We start from the raw sequence: 18,862 nt of genomic DNA, 5'->3' as shown, positions 1-18,862 counted from the left end.
GCCTGCAAGAAGCGGGACATGGCGGGCAGTGCTCGCCGCGCGGGAAACCCTCCGATCCCGCCCCGCGGGGGGCCGGCAGCGGGCGGGCAGAAGCCGAGCACCGCCCCGCCGCCATAGCGGATTGCCGGCTCCGGGTTCGGCTGGAAGCGACGCGATGGAGCTGGCGTTGCTGTTGCTGCTCGGCGCGCTGCTGCCCGCCGCCGCCCTGTACCTGTGCTGCGTGCGGCGGCACACGGGCAGCGCGGCCGCAACGCTGCACCGTCGAGAGCCGGGCCGAGCCGCAGCCTCTCGCCCGCTGCGGGACGCCGTGAGCGCGGGGTGGGGTGGACGGGGCGGTGGGCTGCGGGGAGCGGGCCCGGCGCTCACCTCTCGCCTCCTCTCCGCAGTGGGCCCCGAGGCTGTGCGGCTTCTGGCTGCGGCTCTTCGTACACACGGCTAACACGGTGAGCGGGCACGGGCACAAGATGTCCGCCGCGGGGACGGGACGGGACGGGCTGTGCGGAACCCCGCGGGCACGGGGGAATTGGGATCGCTCAGCCCCTCTGATTGGGGATCTCACAGAGAGGCTGCGGACAGCTGTCCTCAGCGGGGCTCGGACTGCGCTGGGGTTTGTCTGTGCTCGGAGGGCTGCTGGCAAGGAGGGCTGTGGAGCAGGTGCAGCTGCAGGCGCGCGTGTGGGAGTGTCTCCTTCCCTTTGTGGGGGCTGCTGGTGTCGGTCTCTGTAGTGGCTGGCTTTGGGTCTGCTCTGCTCTGCGTCTCGTTTCGGGGTTGTACACGCTCTTATCTTATTGTGCAACCTGCCCTGGATCTGGGAGCCATGCGAGCTTACCTCTTAAGGGGTTTTGTGCCTGGGTGTAATGACCAGAACGGCTTTTAGTTTTTTGCTTTGGATGTGTCTGGTGTGTGTGACCCTGGGCTTATTTCCTTTCCTGTCATTCCCCCTGCATGGAGACATAACTAAATGATCTTTAAGGTCCCCTCCAACCTATGCCATTCTGTGGTGTCCTGGGCTCCTGCTCTTCACAACCCCAGGGCTTGGGAGAGAGTGGCTGGAAAGCTACTTAGAGGTAAAGGACCTGGGGGTGTTGGTCGATGCTTGGCAGAATGTGAGCCAGCAGTATGCCTAGGTGGTCAAGAAGGCCAATGGCATCCTGGCTGGTATCAGAAACAGTGCATCCAGCAGGAGCAGAGAGGTGATTGTCCCCCACGTTCAACCCTGGTGAGGCAGCATTTCAAATACTGTGATCAGTTTTGGGCCCCTTGCTACAAGAAGGACATCAGGGCCTCAGAGTGTGTTTGGAGAAAGGCAACAGAGCTGGTGAAGGGTCTGGAGTGCACATCTTTTGGGGAGTGGTTGAAGGAGATGGGATTGTTCAGACTGGAGAAGAGGATGCTCAGGGGAGACCTTATCGCTCACTACAACTACCTGAAGGGAGAATGCAGTGAAGGGACATAAGCCTCTTCTCCCAGGTAACAGCAATAGGACGAGAGAGAGTGGTCTCAGGTTCCACTAGGGAAGGTTCAGGTTGGATATTAGGCAATGTCTTATCAGCAAGAGTGGTGAGGCGTTGGCACAGGCTGCTCAGGGAGGTGGACTCACTGTCCCTGGAGATAAGGGTAGATGTGACACTGAGGAACATGTTCTAGAGCAGTCACAGGCATGAACTGATGATTGTACTCGATAATCTAATTGGTCTTTCCAGCTTTATGATTCTCAGTCTCACTCTGGATTTTATTGTTGCACTGTACATAGGTTAGGAGCAATGCCTTTTCAAATAGAAACCAATTCTTACACAATGTGTGAAGCAACAACTTCATGTATGTAGGAGTGGGAGCCTTGCTTCAGAGTTGTGCTGGGAGCTGCGGCTGCACTCCTTTCACATGTTTTGGAAGCTGATTCTTGGGCTATTATAGCAAGCTAGAACAAGGCTAATCTCCCTGGGACTGCTGATATTGCTACACTGGGAACCGTGGTGTACAGAGACTGCTTTCAGCTGCCTGCTACCTACATTTCTCATGCTTTTCCAAGTTGACTCAGTTTACTTTAGGAAAGATGTTAACAGAGAGATAAATTAAATTATAATAAGCTTCTACCTTATCCAATGTTTGCATGATGCTCTGAGCACCGGTAGAAGCTATGTAGATGCCTCTTAACAGTGCTGCAGCCTGCAAGTGCAGGCTTTCTGGAGCTGTCAGGGAAGAAAAAATGAATGTTCCTGTCGGATAGCCAGGAGAATACAGTCTTTATGATTCTATAAATGTGCATGAGGTGGGAAAAGCATTTCAGATCAATTTTGTGGCCTGAAATATAAGTGCGTGCTCTGCAGGGTGCTTGGAGACTGCAGCAATTGTGAATGTATTTAGCATTCCTTGTCTCATGAGAAAGATGCCCTGGTCAAAGCTATTGCAAATCAGTGTTTCTGCTTACCTTCTTCTAGGCTTTTGGACAGATCTTGTTACTGCCATTTTTACTAAGGTAAGAGGGGAGTGTTATCTCTTCCAAGGTTGTTCCCTATTAAAAGTTACCTGAAATGACCTTTTTAAAGAGGGAAGTCTCATAGTGAGTGAAGAGTAAGATTAATTCACAGTTTGCTTACTAGATTTTTTAACTGCTCTGGTTTTCTGGTGACCCTTTACCAGAGGAAATTAAGCATTTTCCACACTCAAGCAGGCTCATAGAAGCTAAATTCACCAGGTTGTCTCTTTGCTCTTCGATGCTCTTTGCTAAAGAGCAGTCTTTCAAAGCTTGTGGATGTGAAAATCTGCAGTGTTCACCACCAGCAGTGGTGAAACTGTAGTATTGGGAAAATGAGACCAGGCACGAAGCTCAGAGGTTTTAATGTGCTCTTTTAAAAGAGATTCATCATTATCATTATCATTATGAATAACCTTCTGTCGCACTTGTGGTTTTCTTTAGAAACTGAACTTTCAAGTGTGTATTGTGCTACAAGCTGCTGAGGTGCCAGGAACTTCAGGGTCACTCTTGACATGCATACATTGCCTGCAGTTGGGTGATCACCTGTGCAGATTCCAGGATAGCAAACGTGCTTGGTTCCCCAGAGTTTTTACTTTGGGTATGGGCTTTTTAAGTAAAGGAAACCCAGACAGTTGTCACAGCTGTTATTGCAGAAGGTCATTTCTTAACATCTATGATAGGAGCTGGATTTCCTTACTTCATTGTGTTACTCCAAGCCCTGAACCTGTGCTGATCCAATTCCCATTACATTTGGTTGCAAATAAGCTGTTGAGGCAGGTCATGGATTAAGTCTGAAGAGTTGCCTGCTTTAGCAGGCTTAGTGCTTGAATGTATGGCTCATGCTACTTTCTTCTCTTCTCTCCTTTCCTGTCTTTTTTGGTCTGTGGGTGATATATCTGATTAGAGTGAATGGGAAAACTTTCAGCAGTTCTTTCCCAGCTTGGATTTATGGAGGCTGGCTGGCTTTATGTCGAAAGGTGGGAGGCTCTGTTAAGCAAGCAGGATAGATTTGGTGCTGCCTTCGGCAAGGCTTTAGAAAGGTGTGAAAGATTATTTTGTAACTGTTGCAACTCCCTGCTGTGGGAGCAGACTGCTGCAACAAAATGTTCTTGGGTAAAACTCATTTGGAACAGTATGGAAAAATTAGTCATGGAGGAGCTTGCATCTTCCAGCGTTCTCTTTCTCTCTCTTGCAGGCTGAACAACTTCTCCCTCATGCGTTCTCTTGACATTCATGAAGATCCCACATTTATCCCAGAGGTCGCTGCAGAGGTTACAGAAGACAAGTCTGAGACTAAAAGCACTTTGGATATCATCAAGCAGCTGATAGATACAAGGTAAGTGTGGGTTGGTTAAGAGTGGAGTGAAAGAACACACACACACTCTGTGATATTAGGAGGAAACAGTCATTCTGAGTCATCTGGATTAAAATCTCTTTCCATGACCACAGAATTTGACAAAACAAGTAGTGCTGTCAGATCTCTCCTTTCGTAATTTATAAATTATGAGTAGTTAACATGCAGTGTGAACTAGCTAGCTAGCTTCAGGCAGACTGCTTTGCTCTGGTTGCACTATTGGAGTAGATACACTTAGTGGCTGGCTACTCGATGCATACATCCCTTAAGTGAATTTACAGGTATGCTGTTTCTTACCTGCAGTGTATTTCAAAGAGAAAACAGATTGCTGAGAGGAGAGAAGAAACTAAGGTGCAAAGCAAACAGTTCACAAGAAATCAGGTTTTGTTACTTAGGTTGCTTGGAGAATGGATTGTTTAGCTTCTTAATTGCAGCCTCTGCTTGATTAAACCCCATCACATTAGGGGTGAAATGTTACCAGGACATCCCATTTCTATCCAGAATCTGATGCTGAGTTGAAGGTAGCTGGACTGCTATGAATGCTTTCCCCATCTGGTTTTGTTCTTAGCTGTGTGTCTGTCTAACAGTTACTGAAGATTTCTGTGTGCTTTACCAGTGTCTCAGGGAGTAGGTTCTTTGCATATGTCTGAGTTTTTAGCAAGACAAAGTCTGCTTCCCGCTTGAGTTCTTAAGTTAGGGCAAGGGAAACCATTCAGTCCCTTTACACTGTAGGTGGAAGGATATGGTTCCTGCAGGCAGTGGTCAAGGTGAATGCAGCCTTCTGGTTCTTATGTCCTCAGCTCTAACAATGAGTACTACAGGGCAGGATACTTGAATCTAACTTCTTCCCTGCGTAGCGCATGGTGAGAGCCATGCACTGTCCTGCTCCAGGATGTGGCCTCTGAGTTGGGTGATGATATGGGGACGTGACAGGAATAGTAATTGTAGCCAGTTGTTTTAATCATTCTGTGTTTGTCCGACTGTGATGAGAATGGATCTATTTATCAAAAGTCAGAGCTACTGACTTTGTTTTTAAGCAGTTTGATGTGAATTGCCACGTGTGCTGCTTAGCACCTCTTCTCCATCCCACACCAGACACTGGATGTGCTGCTGGCTATGTTGCTAATGAACAGAGTCAGCACCAAAGTTAGAGATACCAACTTAAAGAAGCGTGTTTATCTTTACCTACATTAAAGGTGAAATGATACAAGAATAAAACAGAACGTGGTAATGCACCTAACCATTACTACAGAAGATTGACTACAGTGATGAAGAACCGTAGTGATTAAGAAAGATACGTCATCAATTGCCTTAATACTTCACCGTCATCCAGATCCACAGTTGCTGGGGAGCCCTGTTTGTGGCAAGGATTTGGAGAGCCTTTCCCAGCAACTGTCCACTTGATGAGGTCTCCAACCTCGCTGCAGAAGGGTCCAGCTTTTATATTGTTGAATAAAGACATTTACATGACAGTTAGGCGGAAACATCTGGTTTCATTCTCCCTTTTTGGATTCCACCTCAAGGCTGGCCGGGACTTAAAGAGAAACCAAGGAAGTTTGTGTACTAGTAGGCCTTGACACTATGCTTCTAAACAAGGAAAGGTTAATACATTCTCATAATGCTTTATCTAAGCTACGTCTCTTGCTAATGAGACATTTTGTTCAAGATGCATGTTTTGCAAATGGTTGAATACTAATGATAATCTTACAACTCTGGGTTGTAAGATTCATTGAGAGGTCAACTTTGGTTGAAGGCCTACTGCTCAGGCCTTAGTACTTCACTGTCTCTGAATCAAACCTGGGATAGATCTCTTGGAAGCAGGCTTATGGGTATATTTTAGCTATTCTGTAATGCTCCAGTGGTGAATAGCAAATATAAACCTGGAATAAATTTTGAAGAATCTAAGGACTGCTTTATTGCAGTGGAAAAGTGAAACAACTAAAACGTATCAAGTCTGACAGCTTATTGCTGTGGTACCATTAATGTACCTTGTGTCTTGAATGTGTGCAAGAAGCGTGAGCTAAAATGCTCAGGCTTGCAGTCCCAACAATGACCTGGGAGTGAGCAATTCCTAGCCTGCATTGAACAAAAGGTCTGAACAGAGGTGACCTTGACATTTCAGAGTTGCCCTTTCAATCCTTTCTTCGCAGGCCTGATTCTGCCAGCCATGGGTTTAGCTTCAAAGGGATCAAAGACTACCTGGACTGCTACCGGTGAGTGAAATTATAGCCTGGGACCAACTTATTTTTCTTGTTCCCCAGCTGTGGGCTGCTATTATTCCAGAAGCTCAGGCATCTCCTTGTTAGGATTGTCTGTGAGGTACCACTGGTTAGTTTCATCCTTTGCAGTCCTTTCCCTCAGATAGAATAACAAAGAAAAGCCAGCATAACTGCCTGCATAACTCTTAAAAAGCCTGCAAGGTTATTTAAATACTGTTTGTCTTGGCTGTCTATATTTGGGAGAGATTTCTACATACCTTGATTGCCCAAATGAGTGAGGAGGTGAGAAAGGTTCATATGGATGAAGCAAGTTGCACATACTGTAGACCTCTGAAGAGCCCCTTAAATCCCCAGCTGCTTGTGTTCTTGAGAACAGAGTGCCTGCTTTTACCCAGTCAATGTGCCCAGCTCAGAAGGAGCTGGAAGCACATCACTGACTCCAAGGTTCTGTAACCTGTTGGCTGCTGGGTGGCTGCCTTTGGAATGTGTGCCGTATCTGGAGCACACAAATAAATCCTGCCGTGTTCCTGACGTGTTCCGCAGGGGTCACCCCTTTCAGTGAGCTGTGACCTTGGAGCAAATGGGTGGCACTGCAGTGTGGTGTTATAGATCCATTCTAACTAGGTGTTTGTGTCAGCCAGAGGCAGATCTGGCCTCTTCTCTTAGCTCACGGTACTGGCAGTTTCATAGCCTTAGGTTTTCTAAAGCTTGAAGGCAAACTGTAAAGGCTGTCAGCTTTCCTGCCCTGTTTTTCCTAGTGTTTCAGGAATATCTGAGTAAGTCTCCTATCTCCTGTCCCTATTCTGAGGGTTAGGAGAGTGCTGTGTAGGCAAGTACTCCTTTACAGAAGGATGTCTCGTGTCCTGATGCAATCATATGGAAATCATCACCACACACATATTGTCATATATTTAGTGATTACAACTGTGACAACTGCCTTCTTGCTACATGATAGACAAACCCTTTGCATGGATACGGTGTGTGGGGGGGTCTTATAATGAGGTCCCAACTTTTGTCCTGTAGGAGTGGGAAGCTGACGCCATCTCAAGTAGCAAAGAACATCATTGCTGTGCTGGAGGACTGCGACAAATCCACGCCCCCACTCAGAGCAATAGTGCAATGGAACCAGGAGCAAATAATGCTGGTAATGTCTGTTAGGAAAGGATCCTCTACCACCACAAGAGCAGTAGGAAGGGCGGAGGTTCTTCTGATCTGTTACACAGAAAAATATGTACGTTTTTGCTTCTTTCTTGTGTAAAGGACTACAGAAAGATTTGCTTCCTTTCCTGCAAAAAGAGGCTGCATTAAGGCAATTCGTTTCCTACTGGACAGCTATTTTTCTATTTTTAAGCCAGAATTTTTGTGCTTATGTGGCATCTGTCAGCATGGATTCTCCTAAGCAGTATTTTCCCACCAGCATACAGTGGAAGAAGAAAACTTACGTAGTTTGGCTTGTCAGCAACCTGGCAAAGATATCTGTGGTATCTGTTGTTAAACTTGTAATGACTTGCAGTTCAACTCTGTCATATACATTTTCTTCCTCTGTGTAGATGGCCGAGGCCTCCACTGCTCGTTACAGGAATAAATGTCCCCTGTCTTACCTGGATGGCATCCCAGTGTGCCTGAAAGAAGAGTTCAAAGTGGTGAGTTTCCATGTCTAGCTGTCAGCTCATGCTGTAAGAGATCAAGCAGGAGAGCTTATTGCAACAAGTTTTTAAAGCCATCTCCTCAGCAGAAACCTGTATTTAAAATATAAGAGGTAGATGAGCATAGTGAACAGGATTAACGAGTTTTACCAAGTGAAGACAGGTCTTGAGTATGACAGATGTTTTCCTTATCTTGTACGAATCTCTGTATTCCGTGCAGAGTGGAGGGTGGTGGTGGGAAGCAGTCCCTCTTCTGATGAAATGAGTGTGTATAAAAGCATCTGTAGCAGTGGGTGTAACTGCCTGGGCTTCTCTGGCACTGATTCTAGCATAGCCTCCATCTCTCGTTGCCATGAAGGACATACTTACAGCAGAAATATGAAAGTTATGCTGAAAGTCTCCACCCACGGTGGGCTATGAGCTGGCAACTATTAAATATTCCTGGCAGTGCCATTAAACTGTTGTGGACTCTGGAGAGACCTATCGCTTAATTGTCGGGGAGAGTACTTAGCACACCCTGAAGTTGAGTCCATCTGGTATTTTGGCATCCATCTAATCTCAGTGCCTTGCTTCAAAGCGCTGCAGTTTTGAAACGCCGCAGCTCCTTCCACAAAAAGTGGAAAATAGAGCTCCTGTATGCTGTGGGGCCAGGGTTGACTGTTTTGTGTCCTGTGAGCGTAGCAATTACATTGCTGTAGAGAGATGGATTTTTCTGTCCATCTGTTTGTCTCTACTCCTCCGTACTGTAGTATTAAAAGGACTCCTTTGCACATGAGAATGACCCAACAGTGAAGAGTTAAGGATCTCTTATAACAGGAAACAGCGCAGGACAAGATGAAGAGCAAGGCTTCCTGGTCCTGAATTAACTCAGTGGGTCCTGATGTCTGGAATTGGTTGTGGAGCTGAAATGTGCATGTGAAGTACACATGAGTGTCTGCCCACCTTTCTGGGGTTTTATAATGAATAATGAGGTGTTTTCTTGTTAAGGTACCCTACTATCACCGAGTAGGAACAGTGTACCTTGGAACAGAGCCTGAAACAGAAGATGCCACTGTGGCCAAGAAGCTGCGAGAGGCTGGAGCTGTGATTATTGGGGTCTCAAACATGCACGAACTAGGGACTGGAACAACTGGATGCAACCCTAATAGGTAAAAATCCCCTCCTTCTCTCTCTGCCCTAGGCTCTAGAAAGACCTACAAGTCTGTCCAGAGCTGACAGAGAAGGGTACAAAAATAAGGCAAGCATGTAAAAGTAAAACTGACTGAAGCACCTCATGCATGGAGAACCATGTGGATCTGAAAACCTAGCACTGAAGATTTGAGGCTCAGAGTAGCTGTGGAAGCCTGAAGACTCCTGAAACCAAAGGCAGGAGAGGAGCCAAGTTGTTCTGGGTAAAGAGTTGGCTTTGCAAGGCCTTACATGACTTGAAGGTATGAATCATAGATATTTACAGGATGAACCATAGACAGAAACAATGACAGAAAACAATAGAGACCTCATGCACAGTCACAAAAATGGCTAATGGCCAAGAGCTATGAGAAAAGGTACAATCAGCTCAGGAGAAACTTAGTGTTTTAATGTCCTAACTAAAACAAGCTCACTGTAATTTGCTTTACCTCTGAATTTTCCAGCTATAGCAGGCTGAGAACTGCTCTGTCAGAGCAGTGGTTCTCACAGCCTTCGTAAGCTGTCTGCAGATCCACACTTTATCAATGTGCAGCTGGATGGAAGTGGGGCTCTCTCACAGCTACAACAAAATGCATGAGCATTTTCTCCCTGTGTGTGGTCTGCTGCCCCAGCTGGATACCCGGCCACTGGGCAGGTCTCTTTGGTGCCTCGGGTCTGTGGTCAGGCTGAAGAGTTTGGAATAAAGGGCAGAGCTGGAAACACCAACTTGGTTGTGGTTTTGTAAGAACTGGTGGTCAATGACTGCTCCATCTTTTGGCACTGCATGATGCACTGTGGTATGGAGTAATGGAACAGCGTAGTCACAACCAGAAGAGGTGGAAGAGCATCTTTTCTGCTGCTTTGAATCTCTTCCTTTTGGATAGGCTGCTAATGATATTGTGTGCACTCTGAGCCAGAATTATTTTTGTCTCATTTTCTAGGGGCATACCATTACCTGGGTTTCTTTACTGGTGTTTCTCTGCTAAGAGATCTGAATCCCTGAGCTATGTTTCTGGATCTTTTTCTGTCCCATAGTACGCTCAGTGCTTCCTAGGAAAAGTTTCACCACTGTTTGTCTGCCCCAGGTACCACAAGATCCCTAGGAATCCCTACAAGCCCAACCATTTCACAGGTGGGAGCTCCAGTGGGTCGGCAGCAGCTGTAGCAGCAGGTAGGTGTTTCTAAACTGAGCCAGAGGGTGGTGGGAGGCAAGTCTTGAGCATCGGGTGTTTAGATTTCATGAAGGTATTAGAAGCTGGAGGAAAGTTCTAGATAAACAGAGAGCTCTATCTGCTATCATGGCTACAGGTGGTGGTAGAATGAAAGGGGCATAACATTTGTCTCTGATCATAGGCCAGTGCTTGTTTTGTTTTTGTAGGTCTCTGCCCAGTGGCCATTGGCACAGATGGAGGCGGCTCTGTGAGGATTCCTGCCTCGTTCTGTGGTGTGGTGGGGCTGAAAGGTAGTGCCCTTTAATCTTGGTGGGTGTGTATGTCTTCTGTACTGTATCAGGGTGCCACAAACAAGACAGGCCCAATCCATTAATTCTTGCTATTTAGAATTCAACCAGAGAAACTCTGGAGCAGAGCATTCTGAGAGTCACGTGGGTTAGACTGGCAAAGTGACAGTAGACTCAGTACTGACCATGGAACAGACACTGAGAAAAACTAACTTCTGTTAGTTTATCCTGTACGTTTATCAAATGCTAAGCAAAACTTGCACGCTGCTTTTCTTTCTATCCTCTCATCCTTCTTCTGTCTTCCTCTCCTGAAGATGTTCACAATGTAGTTGGGTGTCTGTAGTGAACTAGTGCAAAGCAGCTCCATCTATGATGGATTCCCGTTATAGAATCATAGAATCATAGAATCATAGAATCACTAAGGTTGGAAAAGACCTAAAAGATCACCCAGTCCAACCGTTCACCTATTCCCAATAGCTCCTACTAAACCATGTCCCTCAACACAACATCCAGCCTTTCCTTGAACACCCCCAGGGTCGGTGATTCCACCACCTCCCTGGGCAGTCCATTCCAGTGCCTTATCCCAGTTATATGGAGAGGTTGCTGCTCAGATTTGTGCTTGGTAAATTAGACGTGGTAATAGGCTTGTATCAAACCAGCATGTAGCCATTCCCCCTTATCTCAGAGGTACAAGAAGTAGCAATGCAGTTTTTACAGTGAGAATTAACATCATTAAGGGGAATGGATCAAGGACATAAGAAATGCACAGGACATTGTCTACAGTGTGGTAGGTGGCAAAGCAGGTGAAGTCACCATCACTCGGAAGAGAAGTTGGTTTTTTGGAATGCTTTAGCATTCTGAAAGGTCTCATTTGCTCTGTGGGACCAGATACTCAACCATTACCCTGTTTTACTATCTTTCACACATGGCCAGCTCTGTTATAATTCATCTGAGGAAGGTAACAATGACGACTAAAGTGTGACTGGTCAGAAAATTGATAAGAACATTTGCAGAATACAGTTGGTGCTAGGCATGAAGTCTCACTGGTGAAGAGGTTGAGATCTTGCAGAGCATGGTATTTCTTCCTGTTGATAATTCTGCCTCTGCAAAAGAGGACATTGAAAGATTGGAGCTCTGAACCAGCGGGCCTAAAAGTGGCTGGATTGGGTGCCTTACTTGCTGTCCCATCTGGGTAGACCGGGGTCCTACCAGTGAGTGCTCATGTGTAACTAACTGCCCATTTCTTTTTCTCGAGGTACATTTGGGCGGATCAGCAGTCATGGCAGCCTCCCCCTCTCTTATTCCACAGTCAGTGTAGGTAAGAGAACTTGTGCTCCTTTTCAGGGACCTCCCTATGTGTTGCCACCGGGGAGGCAATCTGGGCCTACAAAAGAAGGATGCTATTTACTCCTTGCCGTGTTTTCATAACCGCTGTCTCTTTCACAGGTCCTATTTGTACCTCAGTGGCAGATGCAGCCATTGTTTACAGTATTCTTGCTGAGCCAGATCCACTCTATCCATATGGTAGGTGAGCCCACTCCCGCCCAGAAGCCAAGTGCTCTGCCTTCCTATAAGCATCCTAGATCAACAGAGGAACTCTTGCTTGTTCCCTGCAGGACTAAAGCAACCCAAAGCAACCCTGTCAGATATGTGTGCTCCTGACCTGAAAGGCTTAAAACTGGGAGTGGATTGGACGTTTTTTAAGGTGACTATTCTATCTCTTTCTTCCTGCTTTGCAGAATGAAGTTTGTAGGAATTCAGTGCATTCAGTGTTCTCTTGCCTTTCATCATTCTTATATTTAGTCCTATAACTGGAGGGAAATACAGGGTGAAAGCACCCACTGGGATGACATTTTTCTAAGGCAACCTTTTGAGTAGAAGCCTGTTGTAGGTAGGAGGAAAGGTAACAACTACATTTCATCGCAGTATGCTTTCTCATAGCACTGTTTTTATTGTAAGTGATGCTTCTGAATTGATTCCAAAAGGGAATTAGTTCAAAAACAAGTGAAGAAAATTACCATATCTATTTGGTGACAGTGGGGTAGATACTGAATAGTATTTTATCATCCCCATGTAGAAACTGGTCACACAAGCTAATACTGCTTGGCAGTTGTAATACAGCTCCACAAACATGCCCAGGACTTCTTCTCTTTGAGAAAATAAGTTTGTTTTTGGCTTTGCCCCAGTGCAGAGAAGTGTCCTCTCCTCTGGAAGAGGAGACTGTTCCTTTTCCATAGGGGGATGCCCTGCAAGTTGTTTTCTTGGAACAGATGGCCTAAGGCAGTTCGGGGGGGCTGTTTCCCTGCCATTAGAGACAGGAGTAAGGAAGACCCGAGGACTGAAGTTCTGTGAGCGTGCTCACCAAGAAGAGGAGAGTTGTTACCCAAATGTGCTCAGTTCTTTCCTCTTGTTCTCTAGGCATGTGATGCAGAAATCCTGTCCGTCTGTGAGAAAGGTAAAGAGCAAAAGTTTCCACCTCTCTTAATTTGCCTAAAGTCATAGTGTCACTTGGTGTTTCCTCTCGCGGATGCATTAATGAGATCTGGCCTGCTGTCGTTAAAGGCAGATGCTTAAAGAAGTCTGACTGCACAGACAGCAGTAGCTTTGTACTAGGGAAGCCCTCCTGACTGCTGAGGGTTAAAAAGCTCAGCAGTTGCAGGCTTGTCAGGTTACAATGGAAGAATACAGTTCAGTGTGCTAAGCCTCTGTCTGTATAAAGACAGATCTGTGCACAGTAATAGTTACTCTGCAAGCTTTAAGAGTAAAAGTCTTCTAAGGGAGGGAGTTGTTTCACAAGGTTACATTCAGTGGGGAAGACAGCTAGGATTTTTTGACGTATTTAGTCCTCTGATTTCCTTGAAATCAGCAAAATGCTGCCTTTGGGGTGGCTTTGTGGGATTTTAGACTGAGCAAAATTGAACGTGGTGAGTTGGGGGAGAGACTACAGTGCCTTGCATAATAGATGGCCTCTTGTGCATGGGAGCTGAGATAGCTCACAGTACTCAGGCTTTGTTTGCCTGAGTTCTCTTCAGCCTCCTTATTTCCAGCTCTTAAAACTCACGCTTCCACATGCATAGAGTTTTCTTAGGAGAGATGTACCACAAACGTGGGTATTTTTGAAGATGCTGGAGTCAAAGAAAGAAGAGAATTCTTTTTAATATGCAGAAGATTCATTTTTTAGCAAAGTCCTGGTGTCTGACCTTGTTAAAGTACATCAGGATTTGGTGAACCTCTATTGTTGACCTGATCTCTGAGTATGCACAGGCTTCCTCTATCATTATACTTCAGGAGAGGCTTTGAATGGGTTTCTCCTGATGCTAAATAACTGCTTCATGCTGATTGAATGCCAATCGTATCAAGTTCTCAGCAAACCATAATCAGAACCACCTTTACTGTCTGGGTTAACTGAAGGCTAAAGGGAGAAGGTGAAATTGCCCAAAATGTAGTTGGTAATTTAAGAATCTGTTCACAAGCCTCTACCTCTGCCCTGTTGGAGCACTGAGATCTAATTGGGCCTAAGATTTTTACCTATGAGAAGAGGTGGCAGCAGTCTGCATGCCACATTATGCACTCAAGATCTTGCCTTGTAATGGCAAGTGGGGTCTCTGACTTTACAAGGGGAAGCATTTTCTCAGCCCTTCAGTGAAGTTTGGGGAGGAAACTCACAGATGCTGTCTGTGTGTTACCTGTTCTGCACTCAGCTACGGAGTACCTGCAGAATTTGGGAGCCAGCGTGGTTGAAGTATCTCTTCCAGAGATGGAGGAAGTGAAAATAGCCCACACGATCTGCATTCTCAGTGAGATGAGGGACTTCCTGCAGCCCGACTTCAACAAACATTTCCAGGAAATGGTAAGTGATAGCGGCTTGGATCAGTGGCGGTAGTTGTCATGACCGATGCAGAACGAGTGTCTTGCACTGTTGAGAAACCTGGGGCTCTCCTGCTTTCTCAGTGAAAAATCACCTGCTGGATGACTTCTGATATCAGAGAGTAGTCCTGGAAGAGAACTCCTGGGCTATCACACTCAGTTTCTTGCTATTGTTGACTGAGCAGACCTGAGCCCCTTCAAATTGTTATGTGCAAGCTGAGATTCTTCCGGTCAGCATGGAAGGCTACTAAAGCATGCAGAGGTCTGAACTACAGCTCCTAGGGAGACACTTAGGCTTGATGGAGGCTGATGAAGGTGGGAAAGGTGGGGAGAAGGACAATCAGGAATCTGCTGTCTTACTTCATGCTTACCTAAAGCTAGAATATATGATTAACAAGCCTGGTACAAGGAGAGCTGTGACTATTTCCTCTTTCAGAATTTGGAGACTCGGGCTAGCCTGGCTTTGGGTTCCCAGTTCACCGCTCTGGATTATATTACGGTGAGAACATACTGTGGTTGAAGGGGAGGCAATGAAATTGCAGAAGAGGGATCAACATTTCTCTTAAGCTCCCCGCACACATGGGAAGACAGCACTCAGCTGTGGGGAAAAAAGGAAATGATTTTGCAGTGAAGGTGGGCAAAACGGTGGGGTACCGCAGAGGATGTGACACCTGGGCTGATCTACTGTGTGTTGATTCCAAAATGCAGCAATAGTGGTTGTTTTTTTTTGTTGTTTTTTCTTTTGCAAAGACATGGGCTCACATGGGCAGAGGCAGTTGCCTTTGGAGATGAGTCTCATCAGACAGTAATCTCTCTGCTTGCAGGCAAATCGACAGAGAACTCGCAGCATGAGGTTTTTGCGAGAGATCTTCACCACTGTGAACTGCATACTTACACCAGGTACTGGCAGTCCTGGTCAAAGAGCTGCTTCCCATCGAGAACAGTCACTCCATTAGCTTTTCCTCTCCAGTTTAAAGAGTGTAACTTTTGTGCAAGGACTTTGTCATGCCTTGCAGCTCTGAAAGAAAATGGGGCCTGATTAGAATGACTGCTGTGTATTTCTGTGCTTGGTGCCTGTATATAAGGCAGTCACAAAACTCCCTTTTGGTTTTTGGAACAGAAGATGCAGAGTCAGCAGTTGTGCAGGAGAGACTCGACGTCTACCTACATACATAGAAATAGAAAACTGCTCAATTCATAAATCCCAGTGACTTGTGTTCTGGGGGAGGGAAGGAGTTTGCATTAGTAATTTAGATGAAAAATGGCATTAAGGAACTGAACTGTTTCTTGGTGACTGCCTGCAGACTGACTCTTTCTTTGCTCTTTAAGCACCAGATCAGGTTGACCAGTAAAGCTGTAGAACCTCCATCCTCAATGCTGACCCTCCTTGAGCTGGAGGGTTGGACAAGATGGCTTCTAGAGTTCCCCTCCAACCTCAACCATTCTGTGATTCCTCAACAGCTGTTGCTTCCACTGCCCCGAGAATCCACGAATCTGACCTTCTGACTGGCAGCAGCAATATTTCATTCACAATGAGGTCTATGAGGTAAGAAGATTTGCTGCTTGCACCTTGCAAACAAAAAATTTGGCAGCAGCTGTAGACTAGGTGTACAAACTCAAGGAGTTCAGACTGTAGAGCAGGGGAAGATCGATTCTAGCTGCTTCTCCCCCAGAATAGGCTGACTTTGCTTCTGCCCAGGGCAGGAGTGCTGATGAGAGCTTTTTCCCCAGGTTCATGCAGCTTGGTAACTTCACTGGGATTCCAGGCCTCGTCGTTCCTATTGGTTATTCTACTGCTGGGCTTCCAATTGGCTTCCAGGTAAGCAGTGGCTATTGTGATGCTGGGTCACAAAATCCCCAGCTGGCTCTGCCCTGAACCCCTATAACCAAGTTCTTGGTGCCAGCAAACTTGAGGAGTTGCCAGATACTATTAAGGAATTTTTAACTTCTGGGTGAGGAGATTTGCCTCAAAGAGTAACTCACTTCTGAATGCCAGATGGACTCTTCAGACATCTGGAGATAGGTTTCTCCTTGTCCACTGGAATCAGTACCCGTTATTTATCACTGCTCTTTCTTTTTCTTATGTCTGAGTTCAGTAGTTTCTTTCTTGCTCTTTTCCCTCTGAAAATAGGTCTAATGTCATTGGAAGTACCATGTTTTAATAAAGTCACTGAGCTCCCTTTTTCCCAAATAGAGTGGTGCCATACTTGCTAGAATAAAGGGGAGAAGCGTGTGTCATCTTGGTGCTGCTGGGACATAATTTTGGCCATGTTTTCCTGGGCTTTAATCACTGTATGTGATGATGCTACTTTCTTGTTTTTTCTGTCTCCCTCTTGCAGGTCATGGCAAAGTGGTGGGATGAAGCTGTTCTTCTGAGGATTGGCCTGAAGCTAGAGCAGTTTCGTCGCCAGACCAAAAAACCAACCATTCATTATGACATCCTTGCATGATGGAATGATTAAGATGGGGAACGAGTCTTCTTTTTCCCCTTGTCTGACCTGGCCAGATACTGGAGTGGACTTGTTTTCAATGTTTAACTGAATGAGGTTTAGCAGCAGACCCATGGGAGAAATGAGGAGGAACACTGTTCAAAGCAGGCATTGCTGCTGAGCAGACATCACTTCTGCTCTGTACGTTCTTGAATGGTCCAGCTCATAGTGAGGAGACCAACTGTACTAGCTTGTTCCTCACTGTGTTTCTGCCAACAGGGGAACCTGCAAGTATCTTTTGCAACCTTTTTCCACGTCAGGGTCCCATGTAAAGATGGGAGACAGCTGCGGCTACACGGCTGTGTGTGGAAAGCCAGTCTCTAAACCTTAAACCTCTTACAAAGCTCCTCCTGCTGCTGAATTAAAGAAAGGTACTGTTTTGAGAGAGAGTGGGACAGTTTCCCTTAAAATAGCATGCCTAACTCCTGTGGAATAAGGAAGATCCTAACACACCTGCACTAACAGAAGAGTGTGTTAAGCTCCTTAGTTAAGATAGTCCCTCCTGGCAAAATGAAGGCATGTAGATATGGAAATGTTACTGGTTTTCTCCCTTGTGCTGCAAACAGTGTAAAGTCAGTCTGACTTGTGCAGAGAATGAGTGCATTCACTGCATGAGCAGTCTTACGCACCTACAACCTTACATGCAAGGGGAGGAAATCTCAGAGCATGACCATTCATCACTTCTGTGACCTGAAGCCTTTGTTTGGGGGTTTTGGCCCTCTGTTGCACTGTTGACAAACGTCTGCATTCCCTGAGGTTTGAGAGACTCTTCTCTCCCACTAGTTACCTAAGCAATAAGCCTTCTACCATATAGGAGTCCCAGTGGAAGATGCTACCTGGTAATGCCATAAAATAGCTCTTCAAGAGCCAGCTATTTTGAGCAAGTGCAATTTGTGTGGTACTAAAAGCAGAAGTGTTACTGAGCTGCCACACGAGTAGACCCTGGGTGCAGGAAACGAGTTGCATGAAGCCACAGTGCAGCACAGAGCCAACCTCCTTTTGTCACAGATGTACTTCTGGAAGTAATTGAGGTAGAAAAAGATGAGGTTGTGTTACATAAAGTATGACATTAGAGCAAGAACAGCTGGAGAAGGCTCTACTTGTACAGGATCAGGCCCTAAAGCCGCACTACTGTTTCAGTGAAAGTCCTCATCTTGTGTCTTGCTTGCACCACTGTGGCCACATCAATGATTGGAGAAGACTTAAGAGCATTCCAAAATGAACCTAAATGCTTAGCTTTAGTTGGCTTATGGTTAATGCTTAGATATGTCTTGTTTCCCACCTCACGAACTATTGAAGAAAAATTGGGCTTCTGATTTGGCTGTGGGAGAAGCTGTCTTAGAGATGGGAACAAAATATTGAATTCTTACTTACCTTGGAAGGAAAGAAGGAACAGAAAGTAGTTGCAGTTTTTCCCAAACTCAGTATAGTTGGTTTTGTTTTTCATTACATGTCTCCACTCTTAAAAGAGGGGTAGCACTTTACTAATGCTTAAAGGTTCCAGTCAGTAGCATCTGAATGGAAGAATGCTGTATTACCCTCTTCATAAATACTTGAGTTAAAGCAGCAAGATCAGCTGCTACTAGCATCCACAGTTAATTAATGATGGTTGATACTGTCTCTTTCATCTTCAAGTCCTTCACAATACTGCCATAATTGTTACTTCATTAGATTCTACCACAGTTCAACTTTATGAAGAACAGATTTATTAAAAGAAAAAAATATTTCCTCTCTATTAGTAACTTCTTAAATACTCAAAATACCTAAAACACTGCCAAAATGCACTGTATGGCAGTAGGAGAGCTGGGAAGTCTGACAAGAATAAATTTCTTCAGGAACACCTCTGATTGAAGGAAAGAGCTGAATACGCTGCAATTTAGTGCAATTACTCAAGGTAGTAGAGATGGCAATATAAAAGTGATACCATCTTTATAGGTTAGGCTATTTCAAATCCTTTTTTAAGTGATACACTGCCTTAAAATTGTTATTTCAAGATTTTAGTTCGTTCTCTAGGTGGAGTTGGCAACCTCAAGTTGCTATGAAGAGGAAAAGGGGCTAAAGCAAAGAAGGGCTTACTCAGAATACATGCTTGTGTGCTGCTAGCCCTGGAAAGGGAACTGAAAAGCTTTTGCTGATCAGCAGCAACATACCCTGCTGTTCAGCACACTGCTTCTTTCCCTTCCCT

At 45.6% G+C, this 18,862-nt stretch overlaps 1 protein-coding gene across 1 annotated transcript; it reads left to right on the top strand.

The window, feature by feature from the left end:
* Positions 1–18: 18 nt before the first annotated feature.
* On the top strand, positions 19–17,064 carry LOC122178171 (fatty acid amide hydrolase-like). The gene is given in 21 exon segments (XM_042868167.1): positions 19–66; positions 68–307; positions 387–443; positions 2,439–2,476; positions 3,672–3,812; positions 5,981–6,043; positions 7,073–7,193; positions 7,600–7,692; positions 8,683–8,843; positions 9,948–10,033; positions 10,241–10,324; positions 11,577–11,639; positions 11,768–11,845; positions 11,938–12,026; positions 12,740–12,776; positions 14,023–14,171; positions 14,625–14,687; positions 15,013–15,088; positions 15,650–15,734; positions 15,920–16,007; positions 16,528–17,064. Coding segments are annotated over 21 exon segments (1,971 nt in total). The 3' UTR covers positions 16,639–17,064.
* Positions 17,065–18,862: the final 1,798 nt, after the last annotated feature.

The sequence above is a fragment of the Lagopus leucura genome, unplaced genomic scaffold (genome assembly GCF_019238085.1).
Source record: "Lagopus leucura isolate 7727_CA_CO unplaced genomic scaffold, USGS_WTPT01 Super-Scaffold_100001, whole genome shotgun sequence".
NCBI lineage: Eukaryota > Metazoa > Chordata > Aves > Galliformes > Phasianidae > Lagopus > Lagopus leucura.
This window is presented reverse-complemented; position numbering and strand designations above follow the sequence as displayed.